This window comes from Falco punctatus, assembly GCF_963210335.1.
Source record: "Falco punctatus genome assembly, contig: scaffold_35, whole genome shotgun sequence".
Taxonomy (NCBI): domain Eukaryota; kingdom Metazoa; phylum Chordata; class Aves; order Falconiformes; family Falconidae; genus Falco; species Falco punctatus.
This window is the reverse complement of record NW_027660155.1, coordinates 381,356-408,970: the sequence shown is the minus strand read 5'-3', so window position 1 is coordinate 408,970 and position 27,615 is coordinate 381,356. Positions and strand designations below refer to the sequence as shown.

Genomic DNA, 27,615 nt, shown 5'->3' with positions numbered 1-27,615 from the left:
TTGGTCACGCCGGTACAGAAGAGTGCGATCTCTTCCTCGCAATCCGCCCCGAGAAGTGGAACCCATGGGATACCAAAGCAGAGTGCGAGAGACTGTTATATAAACAAAAGAAAACTGTTGACCTCCAGCAGTTACCATGTGACTTGTTATTTGTTTCTGTTCATTTTCATTACCTCGTGAAGAAAAATACCAAGGACCAGAGACAGACTATCGTGGAGGGAACAGATGGAGTTACCACCCCGACATTATTCAGGACCGTGCTGGACTCACGAGTGAAGAAGCCTGTTTTCCACCTCACATGAGACTTTGCTGGACTGTTATTCTGTTATTCAACTTCTAGTTCATGTTTGTTAAGAAATTGTTATTTGTTGTTTACTGGTTGTCAAATGATTCATTGAATTTACTTTACATCTAACACATGGTTTTCAAAATAAATCAAAAGGGTTGGGTAATACATATAATAATAACCTACAAAAACAAAACCTAAAAACAACACTTATAACTATACATTCCACTTAAGTAATAAATGAACTATAAATACTATAGTTTCTTTAAGCATTTTATATATATATATATATATATATATATATATACATATATGCGTCACTACCATGGCTAGACTACAGGGATTTCGCATGCGCGGTCTTTCCAGATTGTTCCAGTACATTCTGTGGGGTTTAAAATTGCGCATGCGCATGTTCAAAGGCATACACGATGAAAGATGGCTGCTGAGTGTCCAGATGAAGTCTTGGACCCATTTCCCGAGCTTACCACTCCGGTAAGTTTGTTAATGGTAACATTTATGGCACTATGGCCAAATGACAGGTCCTTGCTTTCAATGCAATGTTTTCTCACCATCAGACCGCCACGTCACCTGCCAGGGAGGAAGGGTCTGGAGTGCGCATTTCCCCCTCTGAACATCCCGTAAGGTGAGTGTTTTTTAAACGTCTAACCTGTATGGTTCATTATAAAGGGGAATCAAACCCCCCCTTTTTTTTTTTTTTCCTCGTTGTTTAGGCAGAGGGTGCGTTTTTCTGCTGTCACACATCAAGAACTTATGGCGGAGGTGGAAAAGTATAAAAGATGTTACCACATCCCCGTCTGTGCGTTTCTGATGGTTGTTTTCTCTGCTATTCTACTTGTATTCTTCATCAGCCTACATTGTTGTATGAATTGTTAATAGTTAATTATTCCCAGATTCCTGTTTGCTGTTAAATTGTTATTGTGTTAACTATATAATCTGTATTGTCGACTGTACATTTCGGCGTACTACTAGAATTTGTTTAATGCCATTGGGTGAAATCATAATAGCAAATTGCATGTTAGTTACAACGTGTTGAATTAATCTTATAAAACATGGAACAGCACATGGCAAAAACAATAAGGTGGCTAAACCACATAACAAAATAGGATTCGTTTTACCCAGGGGCTCCCGAGAAGCCAGGAAAACAAGTCAATATTCCAGTCTTTCCGAGTTCGGATGGAACATGGGCTAACTTCCCTGTCTCTGATGTGATTTGTTTAACTCCCTCACCATTGCCATCAATTTTCAAATAACAATTGGAAACATTTAATTTACCACAAACACTTCCTTCTTCGGCTAGCAGGTAATCGAGAATCATTAGAATAGTTTGGCTCCTGATCTGTACTTACAGTTTGGATTTTACCATCTGGTATTAAGGATAATTCCTCCTTTCCTACCTCCTCTGCTGCTGCAGAGTGTCATCTGCACATCCCATAACAAGTCACCGTCATGGTAAAACACACAGATTTACATTAGTAGAACTGCTACAGAGTGTATTTTATTTGAGTTTTTCTGCCAATATTCCCCATAGCCTTGCTGAGCAAGGGATATTGTTTTACCTGAACTAGGCAGACCTTCCCCTTATCATTTTTACTGTAACAGGTAAAGCATTTTTTCCTTACCTGGAATTTATTTCCAGATATGCCTGGTTAAAGATTTCTTTTCCACTTAAAGATTTTGGTGAATTTGGCATTCTTACTTGTTTTCTTAGTTTGTACTTTAAAGGTTTCAGGATGTTTTCCTGGTGGCCAGCAGCTCCCACAACTGTAACAAATTCTTTTCACTGAGGTTTAACACCAAATAAGTTGGTTTTGTATTCACCAACTTTTCTACATCACGATTACCTTAGTAAAAATCAACTCGAACCTTTATCCAGTCCTATTCACAACTGACTTTCAAACATCTAAATTTCCCCATCAGAGATTCACCTTTACTCTCCTCAGACCCGCTGCCTGCCCTAGAGGGGCCGTTACCGGTCCTGTTGTGCTGCAAATGCTGCAGCAATCGGGGTGACATTGTCAGGTCCTTCTGCTCAATCGTCAGCAACAGCAACCCCCTCCTCCCCACCAGCGAAGGGTTCGGGGCAGGAGATGCTCTTCCTGCTCTGCAGGTTACACAAGCCTGCCTCTGCAGCAGCACTTCTGTTTTAACTCTTTCTTACCCTGAATGCACATCTGCTCCTTGTTGCTTTAAGTCTGTGTTATTACATATCAGCCTTCGCAGGCAAACAGCAAACACCCTGCCATGCGTCCAGCGTGACTCAGCCGCACCTTCGAGGGGGTACGGGGCTTTGTACAAACTCACCCCAATACTTTAACACTTTCACAGGGTTTTTTGACTCTCCACCCCCCCCCGGCTTCAGATCTTACATACATTAGCACAAGTTTTTTTATCTTACAACGTGTTTCATTCTGGTTGCTCCATAGAAGGAACCACAACCTCCCCTCTGATCCTTTTCCATTGCTAATATTAAAGGATCTTGTGGAGCTAGGTTAATACCACACTCTTTTGCCACTCTGGGTGATTCCTCAGAGTGAAAAACATACCAGCATACATTACTTCATCCCATTTTTCCTCTCGCCTTAAAAATAACATTAATTTTAGCAAAACATTATAATTCAGTGTGCCGTTTAAGGGCCATTTTCTCTGTCCCCTAACTTATACAGGGGCCACCACTGATTGCAGTACTTAGCCAAAGTTCTCTTATTCACGCTTCCCCCAGCTGCCCCCCCCATTTCCTTCCAGTGACCTTTCTTACTATTATCTCAATCGCTATCCCAGCCACAGAGACTCTAATTTCACTTACAGCTCTCTCTCTTATCCCAAGGCGTCCAAACCTTACAGTCAGGGCGTTCAATTTCTTGTCGCCACCATACATATAATAATTCTTTACACCATATACACTTTAAAACATACAGAGGTTCACATTCACCCCTCGGATGTTCAAGACAATAACCACATACCAACATTTGTAATATACTGAATACAGAAATGTTCTCACATTTCCAGCATAAATGAGTATAACAATTATTAATAACCTTGTAATTATTAATTAAAAGGCCACTTTTCTCCACATTCCAGCTTATAAAGCGGCCACCATTGATTACAATATTTTATCAATGTTTTCCTATTCACATTTCCACCAGCGGATCCTCCAATATCCTTCCAGTGACTCAAAACACACCCTAGCGGATTTTTCTTTAAAATCCCACCACTCTGCTTTCCTCCCATTTTTCCCAGCTTACACTCACAGAACACACTTATCACTTACAGAATTACTACTTACAAAATGCAACACACAGGTATCTTTCTACAGCAACACCAAGAGCTCACTATTATTATCAAAAATATAGCCAAAATCACAGTAACAATTATCAAAGTCAAATTCCACATTCCATAAATCCGGTAACCAAAATAAGCAACACTGCAGCAAATAAGCTTGAAACAATGAATATTCCATTAACGCCTATACATATTCATTACCTGAACCCGCCTACCCTCGCTTCATATGCTAATTAGCTTATCAGTCTTTCACGCTTGCGCAGATTCTTCCAAAAATTGTGGGCCGGGGTCTTTAGAATGTGGGCAGTGGTCTATGGGAGGAAGGCTGTAGGTCTTCCTCATGGTGTACTTTTCACCTTTTGCTCATTTGCAGTGTTCTTATCAGTCTAAGGTAATTTATGCCCTTGCTGGCCATCTGCTTTTCTTGCTTAATTATTTCTTTCACCCTTATCTGTCCTCTCCTGCTGAAGTGTTCCGCTAAAGTTTTTCCCATGATTTTGCCACAAACTGAGTTTTGAGGAGCGCTTGCCCTAAAGGGTTGTCTGGATTTACCCCAGAGTACAGCTGAAGGGCTTTCCTCAGTCGTTCCAGCCACTCAGTGGGGCTCTCATCTTTCTTTTGCATTTCATTAAATGCTTTATTGATATTTTGGCCACGGGGTACTGCTTCTCTAATCCCCTGAATTACTATAGTTCTCAGGTCCTGCATATGAGTTCTATGCGCCGGATCCTGATTATCCCAATTAGGTCTTTGGAGTGGCCATTTAATATCTGCTTGGGGTCCCTGGGTTTCCTCGGTAGTAAATAATTGACAAAGGATAGATTGCATCTTATCCCAAGTATAAAGATTTGGTCCCAGAAATTGATCTAATCTTTCTGCCACTCCGAGTGGGTCCTCAATTAAGTGTCCCATCTCGGTCCTTTTAAAATCTCGTAGTTCAGCCGAATTTAGAGGCACAGAAATATATCCGATCACAGGTTGAGGTCCCCCCATGGGCTTTTCTCTTAGGGGGTATATTTGAGCTGCCCCTTTTTGACTTCTAGTTACGCGTCTAGGAAGAGGGGGAGACCCTTGTTCCGACTCTGGTGGGGGAGTGGGCGCTCTGGGGACCTCTGCAGGAGCAGGAGGAGGAATGTAAGGAGGGGGGGTTAGAAGGGTTTCGTCTAACTCTCCCTTCTTTTTCTTTTGTTTAGTTTTTTTATTTCATTCAGCGGGTAAAGTCTAGCTCCCGGTTTTTTAGCCACACCTCCGCATATTGACTCTCCTCCGGGTTAAGGGTTTTTTTTTATTATTAACCCAGAGGTTTAATTGCTGTCTTACCCAATCTTCTTCTGACCCATAGACTGGCCAAAAGACATTTTTAGAAATCTTCTTCCCTCCCCATATCTTAGTACAATATTCTATCACTTTCTGCTTATCTTTCCCTAGGGTTCCAGGGAAATATCTCCAATTGTCCAAGATATATGCCAGAGGGGTATTCTTAGGTACAGTGGGTACCCTTCCCATGGGATTCGAAGGCTTGCTGCCCTTCGCCCCCATCTTCTGGAATATCCACAAACACACACTCACTCGCTCCCCTTGTTCCTGGCCCAGTCCCTCGCGGGAGATGGGAGACGCAGTACTTAAGAGTCCACACTCGCTTGGTTCAGTATATCGAACCTCTCACTCGTTATATTCCAGGAAACCCAATCCCGCCCGAACGGCAAACCTTGCGAACAACTTCGCAATATACTTACGCATCCTGCGTCTTCGTCCGGACTCCCGTGCACAGAATTTTTATGGGATTTTACCGGTTTCTCCTTTGCTCATTATTCTAGAATTTAGGTTCGTCGGTAAGGTTGGAGTAAGCTGTTGGTCGCGGGGCCGCGAAATGTCGCGGGGCGCCCCCCCGGAGGACCAAAGCCCACTGTTCCTTATCCGAGTCACGGCACCAGAAATTGTTATAAATTGAGACCACAACGGATCATAATCCAATTAAAATTTTATTAATTATAGCAAGTAGAATATGAGCAAAGACAGCGCTGGACGGCAGGGGAGTCTGCGCTCCACCAACTGCCGCCCTGAGCAGTTCAAACAGTCCCTTTTTATACATCTTTACCCGTGTTCATGAAGTAGTGGAGGTATTGACCCTTCACCCATATATCCTTATGTGGGGTTGTCTGTCTTGTTTCTGTCGGTTCCTGGACATCTGGCGGTTATCTTATCTTTCACAAGCAGTGTCTGGTAGCTGTTTGCATAAGCGTTTTCATATATTTTGTTGCCTAAACTTTACATTGAGCTTAACATAAATCTTAATAAACAATACCCTAGTCCATAGTTTCTCACACCCACGGTGGCCACTGCCTCCCAGCAGTGCCTGCCAGGTGGCCAGGGACACTGGCCCTGAGGGATGGAGGCCAGACTTCCCAGCCCAGGGATGGATTTCACGCTCTGAACACTCCGAGGTTGCTTTTAAAGAGGACACTTCCTCAGCAGAGAACTGGGATTATTTATTGTTTATTTTCCTCCACAGCAGCCTCCTGCGGGGACAGGCACAGCCATCCCTTGGGGTGCGTGGGGATGCCACCTCCTCAGCCTGACAGAGATGAAGTGTTGTAGGTTGCTTTCTTCAGGGTGTCCAGGAAGAACTGCTCCTTCTCTAAGAAATCATGGTCCTAAGAGAGGGATAGATGGCACGGATATCAGAGTGCCACAGAAATGGGGTCACAGGCCAGGGTGCTGCTCACGAGTGATGGGAGTATCCCAAACCCTCCTCCGTGCGGCGAGCAGCGGGCAGGTACCCATCTGTGGTAGCCCCCGGGGTGTATGGGCTCCCCACAGAGCCCATAACCTCACACCGAGTGAGGCCCACAGAGGAAGGCTCAAAGAGCATCCCTGCCTGGGGAAGGACCCAGCAGGGAAGGAGGGGGCTGAGGATGGGGACATCATGAAGCCAGAGCCCAGCAGAGCTGGCTTCTGCCACCCAGGGATGGGGCAACGCCATCAAGCCAAGGATGTTATCAACCAGCCTGAAACAAGCCGTGAGGACGCACCAACCCTTGCTGCTGGTATCACTCTTCTAGGTGCCCACGGCTTCTGCGAGCCCACCCAGCCCAGCAACGATCTCACACCCACCCTGTGGCCGTCAGGCTCAACCCAGGCTTCACCCAGCCCTGCTCCCACCCAGCTGGTCTGAAGCCCTTTCCAGCCCTGGTTTCCCACCACCTCACCTGCTGGGCCCTGTGCTTCAGCAGCAACAATGTGGCGTAGAGCTCGGTGGGGCCAGCCCCAGTGTCCCTGCTACCCCCTGGGCTATGCCAAGGGAGCGCGCTGGTGGGAAGTGGAAAACCTGGAACAAGAGCCCAACCGTGTGGTACCGCTGCCGTTAGAGGAACAGCAGACGGACAAGTGTCCCTTTTTTTGCTGCCTGCATGTCCCTGCAGCAGGGTCCTCCCCAACCTCCCACTGCAAACGGCCTTTAATCCACCTGCCTCTCCCTTCCTGCCCCCTCTGCCCCCTCCTGGCACTGCCCTGGCTCAGAGGTCTCTGCTGAGCTCCTTCAGAGGATGTGAGGAGGCCAACTCACATCTGAGTGTGTGATGAGCCCCCAGGAACATCCCAAGCCTCCTGAGAAGTGGAATACAAGTGCAACTGGCCCCCAGCATGTCCTGTCCCCCCCCTCCCCCAGCAGCGTGCAGGAAGCCTTACACGGTGTGCTGGAGAGGCCTCTCCTAGGGGCACTGAGGCCCTGGTTTGTGTTCAGCAGCATCGCAGAGTTGGTGGGCAGTTCCTCACGTATCTGTTCGAGCTGTCTCCTCTGGCGAGCCATGCTCAGCCGCTCCTGCCCCATCCCCGGGAGAAAGAGAGAGAAACTGTTGGCAAAGGTTCAGGCCCTTGGCACAGCGGCCCCAGGCCAAGAAGGAAAGGCAAGGGAGTCTTTGCCTCGTGAAGACGCTGTTCCTGCTGCTTCAGCTGCTCCAGCTGCTGCTCCATGACCTGCAGCCTCCTCTGGTGCTCGGACTCTATCCTGCACGCCTCTTGCAGGGCTTGCTCCCCTTCCTTGTACTTCTGGGATGAGAGCTGCAAGGCAGAGCAGCTGAGGAGGCTGGGGACAGGGACCCTCGCTGCCCTGGGGCAGGGCTCCTTTGTGCACCCCCTGTTCCCCTCCCAGGACAGCGCTGGGATTCAGCACTCAAGGAGGGATGTGAAACCCCAGCTGTGAATTGCAGCGCAGATGCTTCACTTACCTTGGTCGTGCTTTTAATCTGCTCCTCCTGCTGCTGGATGCGCAGTGTGGCCCTGCCCACCTTCTCCTTCTCCAGCCTCAGCTCCTGCCAGGACTTGTCCAGCAGCTCCCTGTCCCTCACCAGCTGCTCCTCCCTGGTTTTCAGCTCATGGCTCCAGATCTTCAGCTCTGCCTGCTCCTAGGATGGGCATGGGGAAAATCAACGCACTACCTGCCCTATCCTGGACACTATCTCATGTCCCCCCAAGTGATGGGAGAGATCTGCCCCTGTTTTCCTTCTTGTGTTTGCCAGTTTGGGGTGCAGAGCAACACCACCAGGTACCCAACCAATGCTCTCATCCACCCACCCTTGGGCACCAGGGTTGGCAGAGCTGGGACTGTACAGGCACACACACACACACACACTCCTTCCCCAGAAAGGACGGAGCCCCTCACCCATGCTACACACTCTAAAACATGCTCAAGGCTTGGCAGTTTGTCAGCAGTGGAAACACCCAGCCTGAATGGTTATTTTCCACCCTGGTAGCCCTCAGAAATGCAGCCCTGCCACAGTCTGTGCCACACATCTCCTCTGGACAGCTCCAGGGGGGAGAACTGGCTCCAAACATGTCCCCATGGCATGGGGAGGTTCTGTTTAACCCACCATGGGGGTTTCCTCTCACCAGACTTACAATGGAGGTGGCTGTGCCTGGTCTGGCTGCCCAAACTCCTCACAGGCAAAGGGGAGAGACAGAGGTGACTGATGCTTCAGTCAACATCTAAAACAGGCTGGTGGAGGCTGCTCCTGGAACAGCCCGATTCTCACCACCGCAGTGATGTCTCTTAAAACTTGTTTTAAACACCTGAAGGCAGGGCTGAACATCTCCCCGGTGGGCAGGACCCATCCGTGAGCTGCCAGGTGGTGCTGGAGGCCATGGAGAGGGGCTCTACTGTGGTACCTTGGCCAGGCTCATGATGGTGCCCTCTCTCTGTGAGTCCATCTTCAGGGCTCGGTCCATGTTGCGCTCCATCTGCTCCTTCCTCAGCTGCTGCTGGGTGTGAAATTCAGCCCACTCGGCTGCCAGCTTCCGTTGCTCCTGCGAGCACTTCTGCATCACGGACTTCTGCTCTTCCAGCAGAGCACTCTGGGGAGCGTTGCCAGAGAGGGAGAGAAGAAGCACTAAGTCCCATTCGCCACAGGATTTTTCTCCTTTAACCCATCTCTGCCGTGCAACATCTAGGGGCTGGTTCAAGCCCACGGTGCCTGGTGTGAACCCTGTCACCGTGAGCTCTGGTCCCGTGTTCCTCAAGAACCAGCACGTGCCATGCGCACACACCGCGGCCTCCTGCATCCGTGAGCCAGAGGGCTGGCCTGACTGCGATTCCCCCTGTGTGAGGCTGAGGAGGCAGAGAGCTGCAGAAGGATGCTGCAGCCCAGCACCCAGCTCTTGCCTCCACCACACAATGCAGTGCAGCCCTGGAGATGTCTGCCCCACCTCACCTTCGCCCTCTCCAGCTCTGCTCGCTCCATGGACAGCTGCTGGGTCATGACTCGCCGCTGCTCCTCCAGTGAGTGCTGCAGTAATTCCACTTTGGATTGCTCTGCCGTTGCCCTCCATCGCTCCTGCGTTCAGACACAGAGGTGACAGATGCTATTCACAACCTCCAGGCCAGGAACCTCCAGTTGGTGAGACACATACCCCATACCCAGACAGGAGGGCCGACCCGGGCAGAGGACACAGTGTGGGCTCACCTGCTCCAGCAGCCGAGTCTGCTCACTCAGCCTGGCCTCCATTTTAGCGATCACCTCCTGGAGTCGGCTCCGCTCCTCCTCCATGTCCCTCTGCTGCTGCGATAGCCTGTCCTGGAGCACTTGGGGAGAGGCACGAGCAGCATGAGGCGGGAAGTTCTTCCCTTCTATCCACACCATGTTCACAGAAAAACTGTGTGTGTTTGTGCTCATCACCCCTGGCACATCCCCAGGACACTGCTTTGTAAAGGGAAGACCCCGAGATGTCCAGTGACCAAGGCAGGCAAGGCTTTGCCAGCCTCAGCTCCCAGCCTCTGGCTGACTCAGAGCAACTTCTCCTTGTTTTCTGGGTACCCCCAGCTCCGGTGGAGACCCCGCAGCCGTTCCGGCACAGAGGAATAGCAGACATACCCTTGAGCTGCTCGTCCCGCTGCCGTACCCCCATGGCCAGCTCCTGGGAGGTGGTGTGGTGTGTGGCCTCCACCTTTCGCGAGAGGTCATGCAAGTTGCTGGAGAACTTCTCCATCCGCTCGATGATGCCATTCAGAGACCTGCAGAGAGAAGTGAGGGGAGGGTCACCCCTGTGGGACACACTTCATCTCACCGCAATGGAGAGGGGGATATTTGGTGGCCCAAAGGCCGGGCAGCCCTGCCCTGAACCTCTCTGGGTCACAGCAGAGCAGTAGGAAGATGCAGCTCCTGCTTCCGGGGGGCACTGACGGGTATTACACAGCTCAGCATCCCCGCAGGCAGTGGGTGGGAGAGGGGATGGCCCCTGTTGCCATGGTCCAAGCCTGGTTCGTGTAGGACAGGGAATGCTGTGGCCAGGGACCAATGTGGGAACACAACTGTCAGTACCTGGTGTACGATGTGGCGCTGGTCACTGCATCGATCTCCTGGTCTTTCAGCCGCTTCAGCCGCTGGAGCTGCTCTTCGTGGTCTTTGCGCATCTCCTGGACAGACACCCTGCGGGACACGGGGAAGGAGCCTGCCACAGGCTGGCACAAACCAGTGCTCCCCATGATAGGCATTGTGGGAGAGGCTTGGTTGTGGGGCTGAGAATCAGGTGCCAGGAGCTGAGCTGGCATGGGGGTCTGTCCTGGGGCATTCCACCGACAGGCATCCACATTTGGGATGGGCCCAATTTTGGGGTTATGAGCTCCTCTACCAAAAACTGATTTGTCATTGACCCAAACTATGTGGACATCAGTGACTCACTGAACTCACTGACCTGAATAAAAGAGATTTGGGGGAAGATAAAACATTGGGTTCAGCATCTTTCAAAATACAATGCATTCACTCTGAAACCACGTCTCCAGTCAGATCTCCCTGTGTCCACCTACAAAGCAAATCCCCGTTCCAAAAGGCACCAAGCTGCCCACAACCCAGTGCTTCTGGAGTCTGGTTTCTCCTTTCACCATGTCCCCAAACCACTCCCTGGTTCCTTCGCTGAGACTGTGGGTACCAGCCACACGTGTGTGCCACTCGTGCCACTCTCACCTCTGCAGCTCTTGCAGACGCTCCATCTCCAGCTTGTTCTGCTGCTCCAGCGTGGCCAGGCGCTGCTGGTGCTGCGCCAGCAGCTCTGCCCGTGCCCGCTCCGCATCCTGGCTCTGCAGCAGGAGCTGAGCCATCAGCTGCTCCTTCTCCAGCCGCAGCCTCTCCTCCCGCTGCCCGTAGGTGTCCTCCACCACCTTCACCTGGTTCCTGCCCCGAGAGGTCACAGCCAGGAAGAAGTGTTGCTTCCACAGCAATACCCAGCACTCCCCCCCCCCCCCCCCCCGCAGAGCGCACACAGGGGTTTGCGAGCAGATCAGTGTTGCTGTGTGCATGGCGAAACACGCAGACCTGAGCCTTGAACCCTCCTGCTACTGCCCACTGTGCTGCCTGGTTGGGGGTGCGCTGGCAATGGGACCAGCCCCTCCTCCTTGTCACCCAGGGGACAGTGGTGGTGAGAGTGGACTCCCATGTTGGCTCACCTGTGGGGCTGCTCTCTGCCCCCACCACGTCCACATCGACATGGCTCTGCGCCCACCTGCCCCAGGGGCGGATTTGGGAAGCATCCCAGCACTCCCACCCCAGGAGAGACAGAGCTGTAGGCGAGGAGGGAAGCACAGGTGAGAGGCTGGTACCTGTGGGTGCTCTCAAGGAGATTCAGTTCCTCCTGGTGCCGCTGCTGGAGATTTTCCAGCAACAGTTTGTGCTGTGTCCGCTCCAGCTCCAGCATTCGGACCTGCCAGGCACCCGGAGAGAAAGTCCTTGTGCTGCCCTGGGGACAGAACTCCCACAGCAGCACTTGGTGGCCATAGGCGTCTCTGGACAGGGAGGTTTCACCTCTCTCCCCTGTCACCCTGATGCTATTGGGACAGGATATGGCTCCTTCTCCTCCCTCTGGGTCACCCGTGGTCCCCCATTCAGCAGGCAATGGGGCTCACCTGGCTCTCCAGCTCTGCCACACGGGCCTGGGCGCTCAGCAGCGCTGCCTGGCAGCCTGATGCATCCTCATGGAGCTGGGCTGCGGGAGCCCCCTGCCTCGTCTCATGCTGCAAGCCCGGGGCTGAGAACTCTGCCTACAAGGATGGAGAGAGAAGATCGAGGCCCTTCAGGATCAGTGGCTTTGTGGTGCGGCCATCAGCCTCCAAAAGAAGGCACCTGCCTTACCTGCAGCTGCGGGGCAGCCTGGACATGTGCCCTGGGTGCAGGAACCTGCGGAGACACAGGGATGCTCTCAGGGAGGTAAAGCCCTGGGGAGAACATCTCCTCCTAGCCTGGAAACGGCGATCCATCTCCAGCCTACTGCAGTACCACCCCCACCCCCTCCCCAGCCCAATCCCCGTGCTGGCGTGGGTCCCTTCTCCCCAGGTGACACTCGGCAGCCCCCACCCCAGACACAAGCATGCTGCGCTCTTCCTTCTCTGGGGGCAGAATCAAGGCTGAGACCACAAGCCCTCTGGGAGACAACATGTGTCCCACCACCAGGGCAGGGCGAGGAGCCCAGCTGGATGAGAAGGAGAGGCTTCAAAGACCAAGCAAGAGCTGCCTTCTCTGTGAAAGGCTTCAATTCTCCTTCAGTTGTCTAGAAATAATCTCAGAGCATCTTCAACACTATACTGGGGAAAATCAACTGAAGAAAAAGTCCTTTATCACCTGGAGCCTCTGTTGTCTAGTTAATATAATATGTATATATGCCTGGGGAACTGTGTAAATGCTGCTCAGGCCATGCAGGGCTATAAACACACATGATTTACAAAGCATCCATAGCACCCATGCTTTGGCCTGATAAACGCAACTTGTGGCACCTCGGGGAGCTCCAAACTCTTTGCCTCCATGGACACGGCTTCCCAGAGATGCAAAGTGGGGCACATCCTTCCTCAGGCCGAGGGAGCACGGACAGAGCGGGATGGCGGCGAGTCGGCAGCGGAGGGCTCGCGATCGCTGCCCTGATCCTGCACCGCTCGGGGCACGGACCCAGCACACCTACCTGAGTGAGCGGGGCAGGGCCTGGTGCCTCCTGCTTTCCTGGGAATGAGCCTGTAGAGGCTGAAAATTGGACAAGTCCATAATTTGAATATAGCAATGGGAACCATCCCCTCCCAGCAGGATGAGGGCCTGGGTCTCCTGGGCACAGCGATGAGGGTCGCGCTCCGCTCTGGGAGCTGGCAATGAGGGCAGAGGGTCAGACAGGCTTGTCCGTGTCTGCATCCCCACTCCACACACAACGGTGGGACTCTGCTCTGCAGAGTAAATCAAGGGACAAGGCACAGCTCCTCCTCCATCTCCATCACCTAGGGAGGAGACTGGGTCCCCTAAGCCACTTTCAGCGGCCTCTGAACCGGCGCACAGCCACAGCCCAGAGCAGAAGGGGGTCTTTCCAGCACATAGCACTGGTGGGACAAGTGTGGGGGCAGCAAAGGGAAGACAGATGGGGCAGCGTGAACTTATGCACACCCATTGCTCCGGCAAAGCGAGTCCCTCACAGCCTTCCGAAACCCCAAAGGCAGCACTGCGGAGCTCAGTGTGCCCCAGCACACCAGCAGACATGGGGATGGTGGGATCCTGCAGCTCAGCAACCTGCTCCGACAATGGCTGGTCAAAGCCTGGGCAGCATTCATGTGGCCAAGGGAAGTGCTGTGGTTCCTGCCTTTTTTTGGGGGGTTGGTTTTGGTTTTTTTTCAGGGCAGGGAGACCCTTCTCCGCATACCAAACTGTACAAATCTCTGCTGCCCGAACCGTACAACCACAGGAAACGCACCCAAGGCACCGGCATTTCTGGAGGGATGCCCCTTCGCAGGATCCGATGGTTGAACCGAGGCTTGTTTCGTGGTGCTGAGCCAGGGGACCGGCTGCCTGCGTGGGCACAGAGACACAAGTGACGCACAGCAGTGTCACAGCGCAGGGAGAGGCACGCAGACATTATCCCGCTTGGCATTTTTGCAAGTTTAAAGCTTGGCTGTCGCACTGCGATCGAACAGGCAAGGGCCCGACGATCCTTCAGCGCTGCCTTCCTTCCCGGTTACACAGGTCCCAGACCAAAGTGGTCACGGCTGGCTACCAGCCCTCCCCGCTCCCCCACCTACACATGCAGCCGCTTCCCACAGGAATTCTCCCTTGTGGAGGTGTCTGAAAGGTGAAGGAGGCCTCACCTGGAGCCATCTGCACTCGCTGCCTGGTCCTGCGGGACAGCTGCCTGCTGCGGTGCTCCTGTGGGGCTGGCTGGCTGGCTGCAAGCAAAAAACATCCCATGGGGGAGAGCCCAGGAGGCAAGGAAAGACAAGATCCTTTCCCTCAACACCAGTTCCTGCCTTGCAGGTGAAAACCTATCCCACTCAGCTGCGGCAGGATTCAACCTGTTGGCTTCAGAGGGAGCAAAGACACCTCAGAACCTCCATCTCTGGAGGAACACCAGTTCCTCCTTGCTGCATCCACCCCCTTCCCCTGGGCAACATGCCCCTGCCCACGACACACGCGGCTGCTTCTCTGCAATTCACTTCTGAGTCCCATCCCAATGGCACAAGCCTGAACCTGTCTGTGCCAACTCAGCTGGAGGAGGTGGTTTTCCTGGAACTAGGAGGAACGAAGGGGAAAGAAGGCAGGAATGAGGAGCATGCGTGGAGCTCGTGGGGGTATGCTGATCCAGGACAATCCCACAGGACCTGGGGCAGCACGTGCAATCTCAGCCATGACTAGAAGGAGAGCCCAGAGGTGCGATGGCCCTGCAGGCTGCACCAGTGGGAGAAACCTCTGCGTTATTAACCCAACCCGAGGCAAGAGAGCACTTAAAATGGATTTCTTAAATCCGAGCAGAGGATTTCTGAGACGTCCTGTTGGAGCAGCTGCATGATGGGAGCCCTGTGGCCACCAGCTGTGCTTTTACCTGACAGGAGCGTGGGGATCCAGCCCTCCTTCTGGGGACTCCAAGGGCTTGGCACTTTGCTCCTGAGCCTTCGCCTGTGCTTGGGCTTTCTTGCGAGACAAGGCAGCGCTCAGCCAGTTGTCTTCCTCCAGCGGGTCAGGTTTAGCCAGCGCTGCCTCTGCAGCCGGGAGCTGGCTGGTGGGGCCGGGCTGCTGGGCTGTGCCAGGGCTGGGGTAGCTCACTGCAGGATTGGCTTTTGCTGCAGATGTTGGCTTCGCATCCATAAAATCCTCATCTTTCAAGCCCAGCCAGTCACCTCGAGTCCGGCTGCTCCGCACAGGGCTGTGCCTGGCTGAAGGAGGAGATTTGGAGCGGGGTTCTGGTTTTGGTTCGCTGCTGTTCTCGGCTGGAAACCTGCTGCAAGGAGAAGCAGTCACATACGTGCCTGTGAGAGGACCCCGGGGACCCTGCCCGGGGACCCTGCCCGGGGACCCTGCCCGGGGACCCTGCCCGCTCTGCCGCGGGGGCAGCGTGGCTGCTGGCTGGAGCTCCACACGCAGAGCACAATACCTCACAGGCTGCCTCCTCGCCGGCTGGCCCTTGGGCATGGAGGCCACCGTCGGCTGGTACGCTCCAAAGACAAAATCCTCCTTGTCCCAGCCGTCTTCCTTCTCTGTTCAGACAAGCAGCTTTGAGTCAGCGCCTAGAGGAGCGGCTGTTTGCAAAGACACCAGCCCTCCTCCTCCTCCCCTGCAATTCCCACTGCGATTGCTGCCTCTGGGAAGACACAGCTGGAAACATCTTCCCTGGAAACCTGCAAGCAACGTGTCTCCTCCACGTGGCTGGGAAAAGTTGCTTTGCTGAGAATCAGTCCATGTCCAAAGGCAACTGAGTTACAGCTGCTGTGCAAATGCCCCCAGGCTGCCTCGAAGGCAGGGTACAACACTTTTGCATCAGTCACCTTTGCCCCAGAGCTGACTGGGAGCCCATTAGCCACCCTGCTGACCACTACAGAAAGGGTATTTCCCCTTCAAGGACATTAGAAATCAATCTCGCCCTCCCAAGCCAACGCCATCACCTCTGCAGACCTTCCCAGCATCCCTGGCCACGCTCACCTGGCTGCTTTTGGTACTTCTTATCCAGTTTGAACTCTCTGCGCTCTCCTGTGCCTGGCTGTTCCAGGATTTTGGCCACAGAATTTTGTCCCAGCAACTCATCCAGCTTGGAGCGGGCTGGCCGGAGCACCTCTCTGTTGGTGACACAGTGGCAGATAGGTTTCCCTGGGAGGCAGGGCTGTTTCTTGTCACACAGCCTTGCCAGGGTGCTCTGGCTCTTCTCTGTGAAACGAGGCTGCTCTTGCCCCTTTCTGGGACCCACAGGCAGAAGCTCCAGCACCCCCCCCCCACAGCATGCTGGCACCATCCCAACGCACAAGCCATCCCCTGCTTTACTCTCACTGCCTCTTCATTGCCCTTACTTTTCTGCCTTCTTTCCCTGCTTCTCAGCTCCTTTTGAGCCACTGCCAAGTCCCAGCGCATGCATCAGGTCGTCATCAGTATCTTCAAAAGTGAGCTCAGCCCTCCTCTGGACCGGGGCCACGGTGTGCAGGGGCGTCTGGGGTGGAGGTGGCTCTGTGGATGGGATCACACATGGTAAAGGTTTGATCAGGGCTTTTTTTTTTTTTAAACAGGAGATCAAAGCATCCCTGCCTGCTCTTATCTCTCAGGACCATTTAAAAAGTAATTTTTAAGATCAGCGAACAGATCTCACAGCAAGTAACACAGCGGCAATGCACTACTGCCTGGTCTGCAGCCATGCATCCACTGCTGGGACACTGCTGGGTGCCACTGACACTGGGGTTTCCAGCTCTGGATAACGCCAGGAGCTTCTTTAGCTTTGAAAGTTTCCAGTCAGATAATTCCTGTCCCCTTTTGCCTAAAGTCCCTCTCTACCAACACACCTTAGACCTTGCCCTAACCCACCAGCTGCTACTTGCATCCAGAGTAGATTTATCAGGGTGAAAGGTGATTTTAGGGGACCCTCAGACCCATTAGCATCCCTGCTGCAGGAACAAGAGGGACAAGTGCCTGTAACACAGCCACAGCTGGATCCCACCCAGAGGTGCCCCAGTTGTGGTGTGGCACGGACTGGTGCTGCTCTCAGACACGCAAATCCTGACCCAGAAAATTTGTTCTCATTTGGCAATGCGTGCAGAACGGGCTGGATGAGGTCAAAGGTAAGATCAGAGCCTCCATTCCTGGAAAGGAAAGCTCAGCTCCATAATCTGCGGCGCACTGCAAGTATCAAGCACTTGGTGAGCTGTGGCACAATTAACCCCGTTACCAAGCTGCTCTATAAATTACGTTACTGGCTAATAAGAGGTAGGACTAGGTGGCTTTCAATGTAATCATTTTGGATCTCACACAGACTAATCCATGCTGCTGATTTATGTAATACAAAGAGGATGCACTGAGCAACCCCACTTACCTTTCTCTTTGCTCTGTTCTGGTTTTTCCTCAGAGCTGCTTTTAGCGCCTGTTGGAGCTGGTTTCTTGGGAGCATCCTGCTCCTCATCAGACAAAAGTCCTGCCAAAGGATCATCTAAATCTGGGAATTACCCAGCAGGTACAGGAAAAGAGAATAACAAAACAAACAAACAAACGCAACGTTATTTAGAAGAAGAGCTCTGCACTACGCCAGCCACTGTTCCCCACAACGTGCACGTGGGGACAGCAGAGTGTATCTGCCCAAAGCCATGAGCGCGGGTCCTGCAGGGACCTGGGATACCCTTGAGTCTCCCTGAACTTCAAACACTCAAAGACTTAGATTTCCGTTCAGTTTTTCCACGTTTTCATCCTCCCGGAAGAAAATAACTCAAAAATTTGGGTGCTTTAATGCCTGAACACAGCTTAGGCAAAGAAAAAGGGGAGAAAGGCCACCTAAATCACCTAAAGCCCATTAGGGTTTTTGTTTTGTTTTGTTTTTTTTTTAACAGATTTTAACAGATCCTGATCTTTGTTAAAGCACAGGCTTTGAGAACCAGATTTCAGCTGTGCCAGGAAACCACTCCCCTGTTCAGAAGCTGGACAGAATCCCCCCTGACACAGGGGCTCCCAAGTGTTACAATCATTAAAAACCAAAGCACATATAAAAATGCAAATGCCCCCAGGAATCACCCCCCAGTCCTGTCCTGGGGAGGGCCTCGAATGCAGAGGTTTTTTTTCCCTTTGGTCACCTCTGAAGGATTACATTTGCACTAGCATCATAGGGGTGAAGGACTCCGTATCTTATTAACCAGTCAAGCCTCCAGCTAACCGAGGAGGCAAAGAGCACGGGCAGAGCCCCCAGTGCCCCCCCGCAGCCGCGTGAAGTGAGATCCCACCTTCAAAGTTAAATTTCTTGTTGTGTCGGGGAGCGGCAGGGGATGAGAGCGCCTTCTTTTCCATCGCAGGCACTTTCTCTCCTAGAAAGAGAGGCCACGGCTCTCAGAGACAAGGTACTGCAGAAATGCCCCGGTCCCACCCTAGCTAAGGGTCGCTTTTTGGGTGGCAGCCCCCTAAAAGCACCCGCTGTGATGGACAGACCCCCCCACAGCCCTGCCAGGTGCACATCTCTCCGGAGGGGTCTCCTTGCAAGCAGAGGAGAAAAGGGCCAGGGGAAGATCAGGGCACTTTAGGGGCTGGCAGATCTGAAATGCAGCTCCTCTGGCTCTCCTTGCCCCCAGAGCAGGGGGCTCCCCACCAGAAACACTTTGCACCGCCCCAGGGAACAGCCGAGTGGTGTTTGGTGGGAGGTGGCAGCGGCTGCTGGTGTGAGTGACGTCCAGGGATCTCCTAAGGGATAACACATGGCCAGAATAACACTCCTGCAAAAAGCAACCAGGAAAAGCATTTTAGGGAACAAATCCACTTTTTGCTCCGTATCCCAGATAAGGATAGGAAAATATCCCTGCTCGTTTACAATCAGGGTGTGAAAAGAATAGCAGAATCTCCTTTTTACCTTCCTCAGGAGCTACCAGCTTCCCTGTGTTTTTTACTCCTCCTCCCAAGAAGTCACATTTCCCAGGACCTTTCACAGTTGCCTTCCCTGGCCCAGAACTGGGTTTCGGGATTCCCAGGAGATCAGCTTCCATGTCGTCCATATCCTGGAAAGCAAGAGGACAAGGATGGGGAGCAGGGTGAGAGCTGCTTCTCCCTTCGGAGGCTGGTGCTGGAGGCCATGGCAGCGCGCTGGGGCGGAGATGGAGGGGATGGATGGAGATGGAGGGGATGGATGGAGATGGAGGGGATGGATGGAGATGGAGGGGATGGATGGAGATGGAGGGGATGGATGGAGATGGAGGGGATTTAAGGACTTGCCTTCAGGGTCTGCAGCACAGCTTGTGGGTCTGTGTCGGAGACACTGGATCCCTGCATGCCAGGGAGGGGAGACATCAGAGGGGAAGAGATTTTTGGAAACTCCTCACCCCTTACCCCATATCCCTTGATATCCGTTTTATGAGATAGAAGAATACATGCCCAACTCCTCCTGGTGTCCTCCTCTCTGGAAACCCCCTGTGCCCCAATTCCTTTGCTGAGATCCTGCTGCCTCTAGGAGAAGCATCAGGAAAACCCAAGGCCGTTGCTCTGGGTGAAGGTCCTTCCTACAACACTTTACCCAAAGTGCACGCAGGAAGGCTGGGCTGCAGCAGCACGTGCCCCCCAGCTTTGCTCCATCTCACCCAAGGCACCAGGAAGCCCTTCTTCCACCACCACCCCCGCCCTGTCCTGTCTTCCCCACCCCACTGGGATGCTGGAGAGGGGTTACCTCTTCAGCCAGACATCACAGCTCATCGCTGGCACGCCACTGCTGACCTGGCCGGGGTGATACCGCCGCAACCTTGGCCCGGCTCAGCCCCAGCCCTCGGGACTCCCAGGCTCTTTCCTGAACCTTGGACTCACCTCTGCAGAATTTATGTCCTTCGCAGGGAGTCTGTCGAAGAAATCATCTTCTAAAATGGACCTATGACACAAGCCCGGGGGTTAGCAGCACCACACGTGAGCTCGGCCAGTGTGTCCAGGGACAGCCAAGCCAGGCCAGGCAGCGGGAGGCAGAGGAGACCACACAGGGCTGCCACACCAGCCGCATCGTACAACGCAGAAAATGAGGCTAAAATAGCACTGGGATAAAGGACGGCAGTGCTGGGACTGCTCTATTTAAGCAACTGTTACAAAGCAGATTTACAGAAGATGTACAAGGCTGGGGGACACCCAACTCTTGCTGGAAAGCTTCGGGCTCTGGGCTCCCAGTTCCCAAAGGCATCGCAGAAGATAACTCGCCTTCCCAGGCAATCACTGTTGGGGCAGGGAGGGAGGTGGAAAAGCCAAGGATGGGGCAGATCAGAAGGATTTGGGGAGGACAAAGAGATCTTCAAGTGAGATCTCTCACAGGAGAGGCTGTGTCTGAAAGGCACTCACTTCTTTCTGGCCTGCAAGCCAGTGTCCTGGGCTCTCCTACTGCTGCCCACAGCCGGCTGGGAAGCTTTGGCAGATTTAACAGAGGTTTCATCTGGAAACAAGACAGGGAGAGATGAGGATGATGGACACGGGCATATTCCTGACCTAGGCACTCCAAAGGGGGATCTGCTGTCTACCCCGGGGCCACAGAGGCTTTTAATCAGAGGTGAACTTCACTTTGCCTCCCCAAAAGCTGATGTCCAGCCTATTCAATGGCCTCTGACTCCGAGAAGCCCTGCTCCCTGCTCCATCCCCTCCTCACAGCTGGAGCCCCCTTGCAGATCAATGGCTGTTGCACCAGCACCTCCTGCTCCCAGGAGGGGAGTAAGAATAGAAGGACGCTGCCCTTTCAGCTGAGAAGAAGGTTCGTTTTACCATCATAGCCCAGGAGGTCACCAAGCACATCATCGATGGAGCCTGAAATGAGACAAATTAAGCTGTTGAGGCAGGTGAGCTCACCAAGCAGGCATAGGAAAGCTCCCAGTTTCAGTATGGCTTGCTCTTTGGAAATCTGCTAGAATAAAGTTTTGGTCTTAAGCATCATCAGCGTCAGGCCTTCCTTGTCAGTCTAGAGAGAACTGCCAGGACCTGATCAGTATTTTGTGGATAAAAAATTTAGCTTCACTTAGCCAGAAATGGGGTATCTTTATCAAATGAACCAGCTGCTTTGTATTCAGTTAGTCACTGGCCACAAGCAGCACTTAACCTGTGAGCTCTCACCCCGCAGGATCTCGAGTCCCTGGGCAACCCCAAAAGCACTGCTTCAGTATCAGGGGCTGCAAGAGGCCTCCAAACAGTATCCCTCCAAACAGGGATAAGGTGATGGGAAGAACTGAAACAAATGCTTATATTCTCCCCTGAATTTGGGAAAGCCCACAAGAAAGGAATGTGGGACCTCAATAAACAAATCCGCTTGATGTGAGAGGCAGGTGAAAATTTCTGGTTCAGGAACGACATGATGATGCACTCAACCATCTGCAGCTTTCAGACAAGGATCATGAAACATTTCAGTAGCCAGGACTGCCACCTGAGAGTGTCGTCCCCCCCCCCTGCCCCAGGCATTCCCAGCAGATCGAAGCACCTACGGACAGCAAAAGGAAAGCCTGCAGCATATGTACGTACCTCTTAAACTTTTCTTGGGTTTTGTAGCCTGGGGAGAAAGAAAAATTCCCTCATTAGAAAATGAAGCAAGTCTGTCCTGGACTTTCTCAAAACACACTAAAGCCAGAGGCAGGTTTCTCCAGAGCATCCCATAAACAGCAGCGAGGCCCTCCTCCTGCCCGTGCTGTTTGGGAAATGACACGTGAAATGCAGAACTACAAAGGTATTTCCAACTTCAGAGACACGGGTGAGCACAGCCCCTCCCGACTGCCAGCTGGGCAGGACCCTCCAGCCCTTGGGACCACTTCTGCCTCCAGGCAGAGCTGCCAGAGCATCAGATCCGGATTTCCCAGCCCCGCCTCAGCCCCGCACCGCAGGGCCACGCTCACCATCAGCGTCCGTTTACGGATTCTTCTTCCACGTTGCAGGGGGACCCGGCACCACTGGTCACATCCACACCAACCTCCTGCCTGAAGGGAGAGGAGGGTTCCCCGATGTGCCACCACGGCCGGAGGCACCTCTCCCACAGAGATGTCCCTCTCCGGCTCGGGGGGCTGCAGCCTGCCAGGCTGGCTCCGCGCCGCGCCCACCCCCCGAGCCCCTCTCAACAAGGCTCCATTTGAGTGTGAAAAACACCCCCCCCCCGCTCCCCAAACCGGCTTCGTGCTCCTGCAGCCCGGGGGGGACATCACACCCCCCCCAGGGAACCAGGGAGGGTGAAGGTTCCGGCCGCCCCCGACCCCAGCACAGCCCGGGGGGTCCCGCTTAGCCCAGAGCCTGCGGAGCAGCCAGGGGCAGAGGGAGGGAAACCCCCCCACCCACCCCCCCTTGGGTCCGGGGCACCCGCGGGGACCTGGGACAAGCAAAGCGCTGCTGGAGGCGAGGGGTGCGCGGCCCGGAGGCGCGGAGCCCCCCACTTACCGCTCAACCGCCCCCCGGCTCCGCCTCTGCGCATCCCGTTGCCATGGCGCCCGCTGCCCCCTGACCCCGGCGCCCCGCGCCAGCACCCGCCAGACCCCGAGCCCGCAGCCCCCCAGGGCCGAGCCCGCAGCCCCCCGAACCCGCAGCCCCCTCACCCCCAGCCCCCCGAGCCCGCAGCCCCCCAGCCCGCACCGGTAGCACGCCGGACACCCGCCCCCGGAAGGCCGCGGCTCACCCGGCACGGCACGGCCCGGCCCGGCCCCTCCCCCCCGCGGGACGATGGGATGTGTAGTCCCCGCCGGGCCGCCGGAGCTGGGGGTGCCCCCAGCGCTGCACCCCCCGCACGAGGGGCTGAGAGCGGCTGCGGTGCCCCCGGCCACCCCCAGCACGTGCCCTGGCACAAAGCGGGGCTTTAACGCCCTGGCCTGGTGTTTAATTGTTGTTAATTGGCGCCAACAAGGAGCAACGCCAGCCCTCCTTTCGAGACCCCCGGGCACCAGCGGGAGCACAAGGAGCCAGCCCCAGGCCAGGCACCGGGGGATTACAGCCCCCAGCCCCGCCATGGGGCACCCAGCGCCCAGCCCCCTGTGGAGCACAGCAGGCTGGGCGCAGGAGACCCCGGCAGCCCCCCCGTTGTTATAAATTGAGACCACAACGGATCATAATCCAATTAAAATTTTATTAATTATAGCAAGTAGAATATGAGCAAAGACAGCGCTGGACGGCAGGGGAGTCTGCGCTCCACCAACTGCCGCCCTGAGCAGTTCAAACAGTCCCTTTTTATACATCTTTACCCGTGTTCATGAAGTAGTGGAGGTATTGACCCTTCACTCATATATCCTTATGTGGGGTTGTCTGTCTTGTTTCTGTCGGTTCCTGGACATCTGGCGGTTATCTTATCTTTCACAAGCAGTGTCTGGTAGCTGTTTGCATAAGCGTTTTCATATATTTTGTTGCCTAAACTTTACATTGAGCTTAACATAAATCTTAATAAACAATACCCTAGTCCATAGTTCCTCACAATCCCCCCTTTTTCTTTTTATCCTATTGAGCTTAACATAAATCTTAATAAACAATACCCTAGTCCATAGTTTCTCACAATCCCCCCTTTTTCTTTTTATCCTATTGTTTATTAGACGCTACTTTCATTCTCGGCACTGCAAGTAAACCTTTTTCCACAATCCCAACATTTATCGTAACACTCACAAGGTAATACGTCACAATTACAATAGGCATAGTTGGGTAATACATATAATAATAACATACAAAACCAAAACTTAAAAATAAAACTTTTTCTTAACACATTCCCTTTTTTTTTTTTTTTTTAACATGTGTCACTATCATGGCTAGACTATAGGGATTTCGCATGCGCGGTCTTTCCAGATTTTTCCAACACATTCTGTGGGGCTTTAAAATCGCGCATGCGCATGTTCAAAGGTATACACGGACCATTCGCGTGATCAACAATGGCTACTGCGTGCCCAGATGAAGGCCCAAACCCACTTCCCGAGCTTACCACTCCGGTAAGTCTGTTAATGGTAACATTCATGGCACTATGGCCAAATGACAGGTCCCAGTTTTCAATGTAAGGTTTTCTTACCACCAGACCACCATGTCACCTGCCAGAGAAGAAGGGTCTAGAGTGGACATTTCGCCCTCTGAACATTCTGTAAGGTGAGTGTTCTCAAAACGTTTAACCTATATGGTTTGTAAGAAACTATGGACTAGGATATTGTTTATTAAGATTTATGTAAAGCATAATGTAAAGACTAGGCACCAGATATCCAGGATGCCTCTTGTGAAAAATAAGATAACCGCCAGATGTCCAGGATGCTGCTTGTAAAAGAGAAGATAACCGCCAGACAGAAACAAGACAGACAACCCCATATAAAGATATATGAGTAAGGGGTTAACACCTCCACTACTTCATAAACACGAAAGTAAAAAGTATAAAAAGGGACTGTTTAAACTGCTCAGGACGGCAGTTGGCGGAGCGCAGACTCCCCTGTCGTCCAGCGCTGTCTTTGCTCATATTCTGCTTGCTATAATTAATAAAATTTTAATTGGATTATGATCCATTGTGGTCTCAATTTATAACAATTTCTGGTGCCATGACTCGGATAAGGAACAGTGGGCTTTGGTCCTCCGGGGAGGCGCCCCGCGACATTTCGCGGCCCCGCGACCAACAGCTTACTCCAACCTTACCGACGAACCTAAATCCTAGAATAATGAGCAAAGGAGAAACCGGTAAAATCCCATAAAAATTCTGTGCACGGGAGTCCGGACGAAGACGCAGGACGCGTAAGTATATTGTGAATTTGTTCGCAAGGTTTGCCGTTCGGGCGGGATTGGGTTTCCTGGAATATAACGAGTGAGAGGTTTGATATACTGAACCAAGCGAGTGCGGACTCTTAAGTACTGTGTCTCCCATCTCCCGCGAGGGACTGGGCCAGGAACAAGGGGAGCGAGTGAGTGTATGTTTGTGGATATTCCAGAAGATGGGGGCGAAGGGCAGCAAGCCTTCGACTCCCATGGGAAGGGTACCCACTGTACCTAAGAATACCCCTCTGGCATATATCTTAGACAATTGGAGATATTTCCCTGGAACCCTAGGGAAAGATAAGCAGAAAGTGATAGAATATTGTACTAAGATATGGGGAGGGAAGAAGATTTCTAAAAATGTCTTTTGGCCAGTCTGTGGGTCAGAAGAAGATTGGGTAAGACAGTAATTAAACCTCTGGGTTAATAATAAAAAAAACCCTTAACCCGGAGGAGAGTCAATATGTGGAGGTGTGGCTAAAAAACCGGGAGCTAGACTTTACCCGCTGAATGAAATAAAAAAACTAAACAAAAGAAAAAGAAGGGAGAGTTAGACGAAACCCTTCTAACCCCCCCTCCTTACATTCCTCCTCCTGCTCCTGCAGAGGTCCCCAGAGCGCCCACTCCCCCACCAGAGTCGGAACAAGGGTCTCTCCCCCTCTTCCTAGACGCGTAACTGGAAGTCAAAAAGGGGCAGCTCAAATATACCCCCTAAGAGAAAAGCCCATGGGGGGACCTCAACCTGTGATCGGATATATTTCTGTGCCTCTAAATTCGGCTGACCTACGAGATTTTAAAAAGACCGAGATGGGAAACTTAATTGAGGACCCACTCGGAGTGGCAGAAAGATTAGATCAATTTCTGGGACCAAACCTTTATACTTGGGATAAGATGCAATCTATCCTTTGTCAATTATTTACTACCGAGGAAACCCAGGGACCCCAAGCAGATATTAAATGGCCACTCCAAAGACCTAATTGGGATAATCAGGATCCGGCGCATAGAACTCATATGCAGGACCTGAGAACTATAGTAATTCAGGGGATTAGAGAAGCAGTACCCTAATTGTTACTGTGATTTTGGCTATATTTTTTATAATAATAGTGAGCTCTTGGTGTTGCTGTAGAAAGATACCTGTGTGTTGCATTTTGTAAGTAGTAATTCTGTAAGTGATAAGTGTGTTCTGTGAGTGTAAGCTGGAATGTGGAGAAAAGTGGCCTTTTAATTAATAATTACAAGGTTATTAATAATTGTTATATTCTAAAGACCCCGGCCCACAATTTTTGGAAGAATCTGCACAAGCGTGAAAGACTGATAAGCTAATTAGCATACGAAGCGAGGGTAGGCGGGTTCAGGTAATGAATATGTATAGGCGTTAATGGAATATTCATTGTTTCAAGCTTATTTGCTGCAGTGTTGCTTATTTTGGTTACCGGATTTATGGAATGTGGAATTTGACTTTGATAATTGTTACTGTGATTTTGGCTATATTTTTGATAATAATAGTGAGCTCTTGGTGGTGTTGTAAAAAGATACCTGTGTGTTGCATTTTGTAAGTAGAAATTCTGTAAGTGATAAGTGTGTTCTGTGAGTGTAAGCTGGAAAAATGGGAAGAAAACAGAGTGGTGGGATTTTAAAGAAAAGCCCGTTAGGATGTGTTTTGAGTCACTGGAGGGATATTGGAGGATCCGCTGGTGGAAATGTGAATAGAAAAACATTGATAAAATATTGTAAAATGGTGGCCGCTTTATAAGTTGGAATGTGGAGAAAAGTGGCCTTTTAATTAATAATTACAAGGTTATTAATAATTGTTATACTCATTTATGCTGGAAATGTGAGAACATTTCTGTATTCAGTATATTACAAATGTTGGTATGTGGTTATTGTCTTGAACATCCGAGGGGTGAATGTGAACCTCTGTATGTTTTAAAGTGTATATGGTGTAAAGAATTATTATATGTATGGTGGCGACAAGAAATTGAATGCCCTGACTGTAAGGTTTGGACGCCTTGGGATAAGAGAGAGAGCTATGTAATGTGTTATAAATTGAGACCACAATTGATCATAATCCAATTAAAATTTTATTAATTATAGCAAGTAGAATATGAGCAAAGACAGCGCTGGACGGCAGGGGAGTCTGCGCTCCACCAACTGCCGCCCTGAGCAGTTTAAACAGTCCTTTTTTATACTTTACTTTCGTGTTCATGAAGTAGTGGAGGTGTTAACCCCTTACTCATATATCTTTATATGGGGTCTTCTGTCTTGTTTCTGTCTGGCGGTTATCTTCTCTTTTACAAGCAGCATCCTGGATGTAGTGGAGGTGTTAACCCCTTACTCCTATATCTTTATATGGGGTCGTCTGTCTTGTTTCTGTCTGGCGGTTATCTTCTCTTTTACAAGCAACATCTGGCGGTTATCTTATTTTTCACAAGAGGCATTCTGGATATCTGGCGCCTAGTCTTTACATTATGCTTAACATAAATCTTAATAAACAATATCTTAGTCCATAGTTTCTTACAATCCCCCCTTTTTCTTTTTATCCTATTATTGTTTATTAGACGCTACTTTCATTCTCGGCACTGCAAATAAACCTTTTTCCACAATCCCAACATTTATCATAACACTCACAAGGTAATACCTCACAATTACAATAGGCACAATTTTCACGTGGCATAACACATTCGCAACAATCTTCATCCTCATTAATAGATACACTCTTATATTTTTCCCTAGACTTCATAGTTAAAATAAGCAATTTAGCTATGTCAAATCGTTCTCTAATAAAGTGTAAAATATAGCGTAATATACAAGGCCCAAATATAAGTCCCAGAATCAATATAATAAGCGGTCCTGCTAAAGCAGACAACAAAGTAGTTAGCCAAGGTG

The 27,615-nt window shown here is 51.6% G+C and overlaps 1 protein-coding gene across 2 annotated transcripts; it reads right to left on the bottom strand.

The window, feature by feature from the left end:
• Positions 1 to 6,054: 6,054 nt before the first annotated feature.
• LOC308057758 (fas-binding factor 1 homolog) lies at positions 6,055 to 22,494 on the bottom strand. 2 transcript variants are annotated; one of them, XM_080411809.1, is made up of 31 exons: positions 22,411 to 22,494; positions 21,879 to 21,959; positions 21,511 to 21,538; positions 20,764 to 20,805; positions 20,350 to 20,440; positions 19,834 to 19,894; positions 19,252 to 19,302; positions 18,893 to 19,037; positions 18,276 to 18,356; positions 17,381 to 17,500; positions 16,371 to 16,524; positions 16,009 to 16,142; positions 15,464 to 15,566; positions 14,915 to 15,310; positions 14,184 to 14,261; positions 13,793 to 13,887; positions 13,022 to 13,080; positions 12,202 to 12,246; positions 11,976 to 12,110; positions 11,673 to 11,773; positions 11,041 to 11,247; positions 10,399 to 10,506; positions 9,952 to 10,091; positions 9,544 to 9,662; positions 9,292 to 9,414; positions 8,750 to 8,935; positions 7,813 to 7,989; positions 7,508 to 7,645; positions 7,274 to 7,406; positions 6,796 to 6,914; positions 6,055 to 6,240 (listed from the first exon to the last, which is right to left on the bottom strand). In XM_080411809.1, exons 2-31 carry the CDS (start codon positions 21,879 to 21,881, stop codon positions 6,157 to 6,159), a joined length of 3,456 nt encoding a protein of 1,151 aa, XP_080267935.1. In that variant the 5' UTR covers positions 21,882 to 21,959; positions 22,411 to 22,494; the 3' UTR covers positions 6,055 to 6,156. The 2 variants fall into 2 exon arrangements, with proteins under 2 accessions (XP_080267935.1, XP_080267934.1); XM_080411808.1 differs by lacking the exons at positions 19,252 to 19,302; positions 19,834 to 19,894; positions 20,350 to 20,440; ... (2 more) ...; positions 21,879 to 21,959; positions 22,411 to 22,494 and having other exon boundaries at positions 14,915 to 15,307; positions 18,893 to 19,190.
• Positions 22,495 to 27,615: the final 5,121 nt, after the last annotated feature.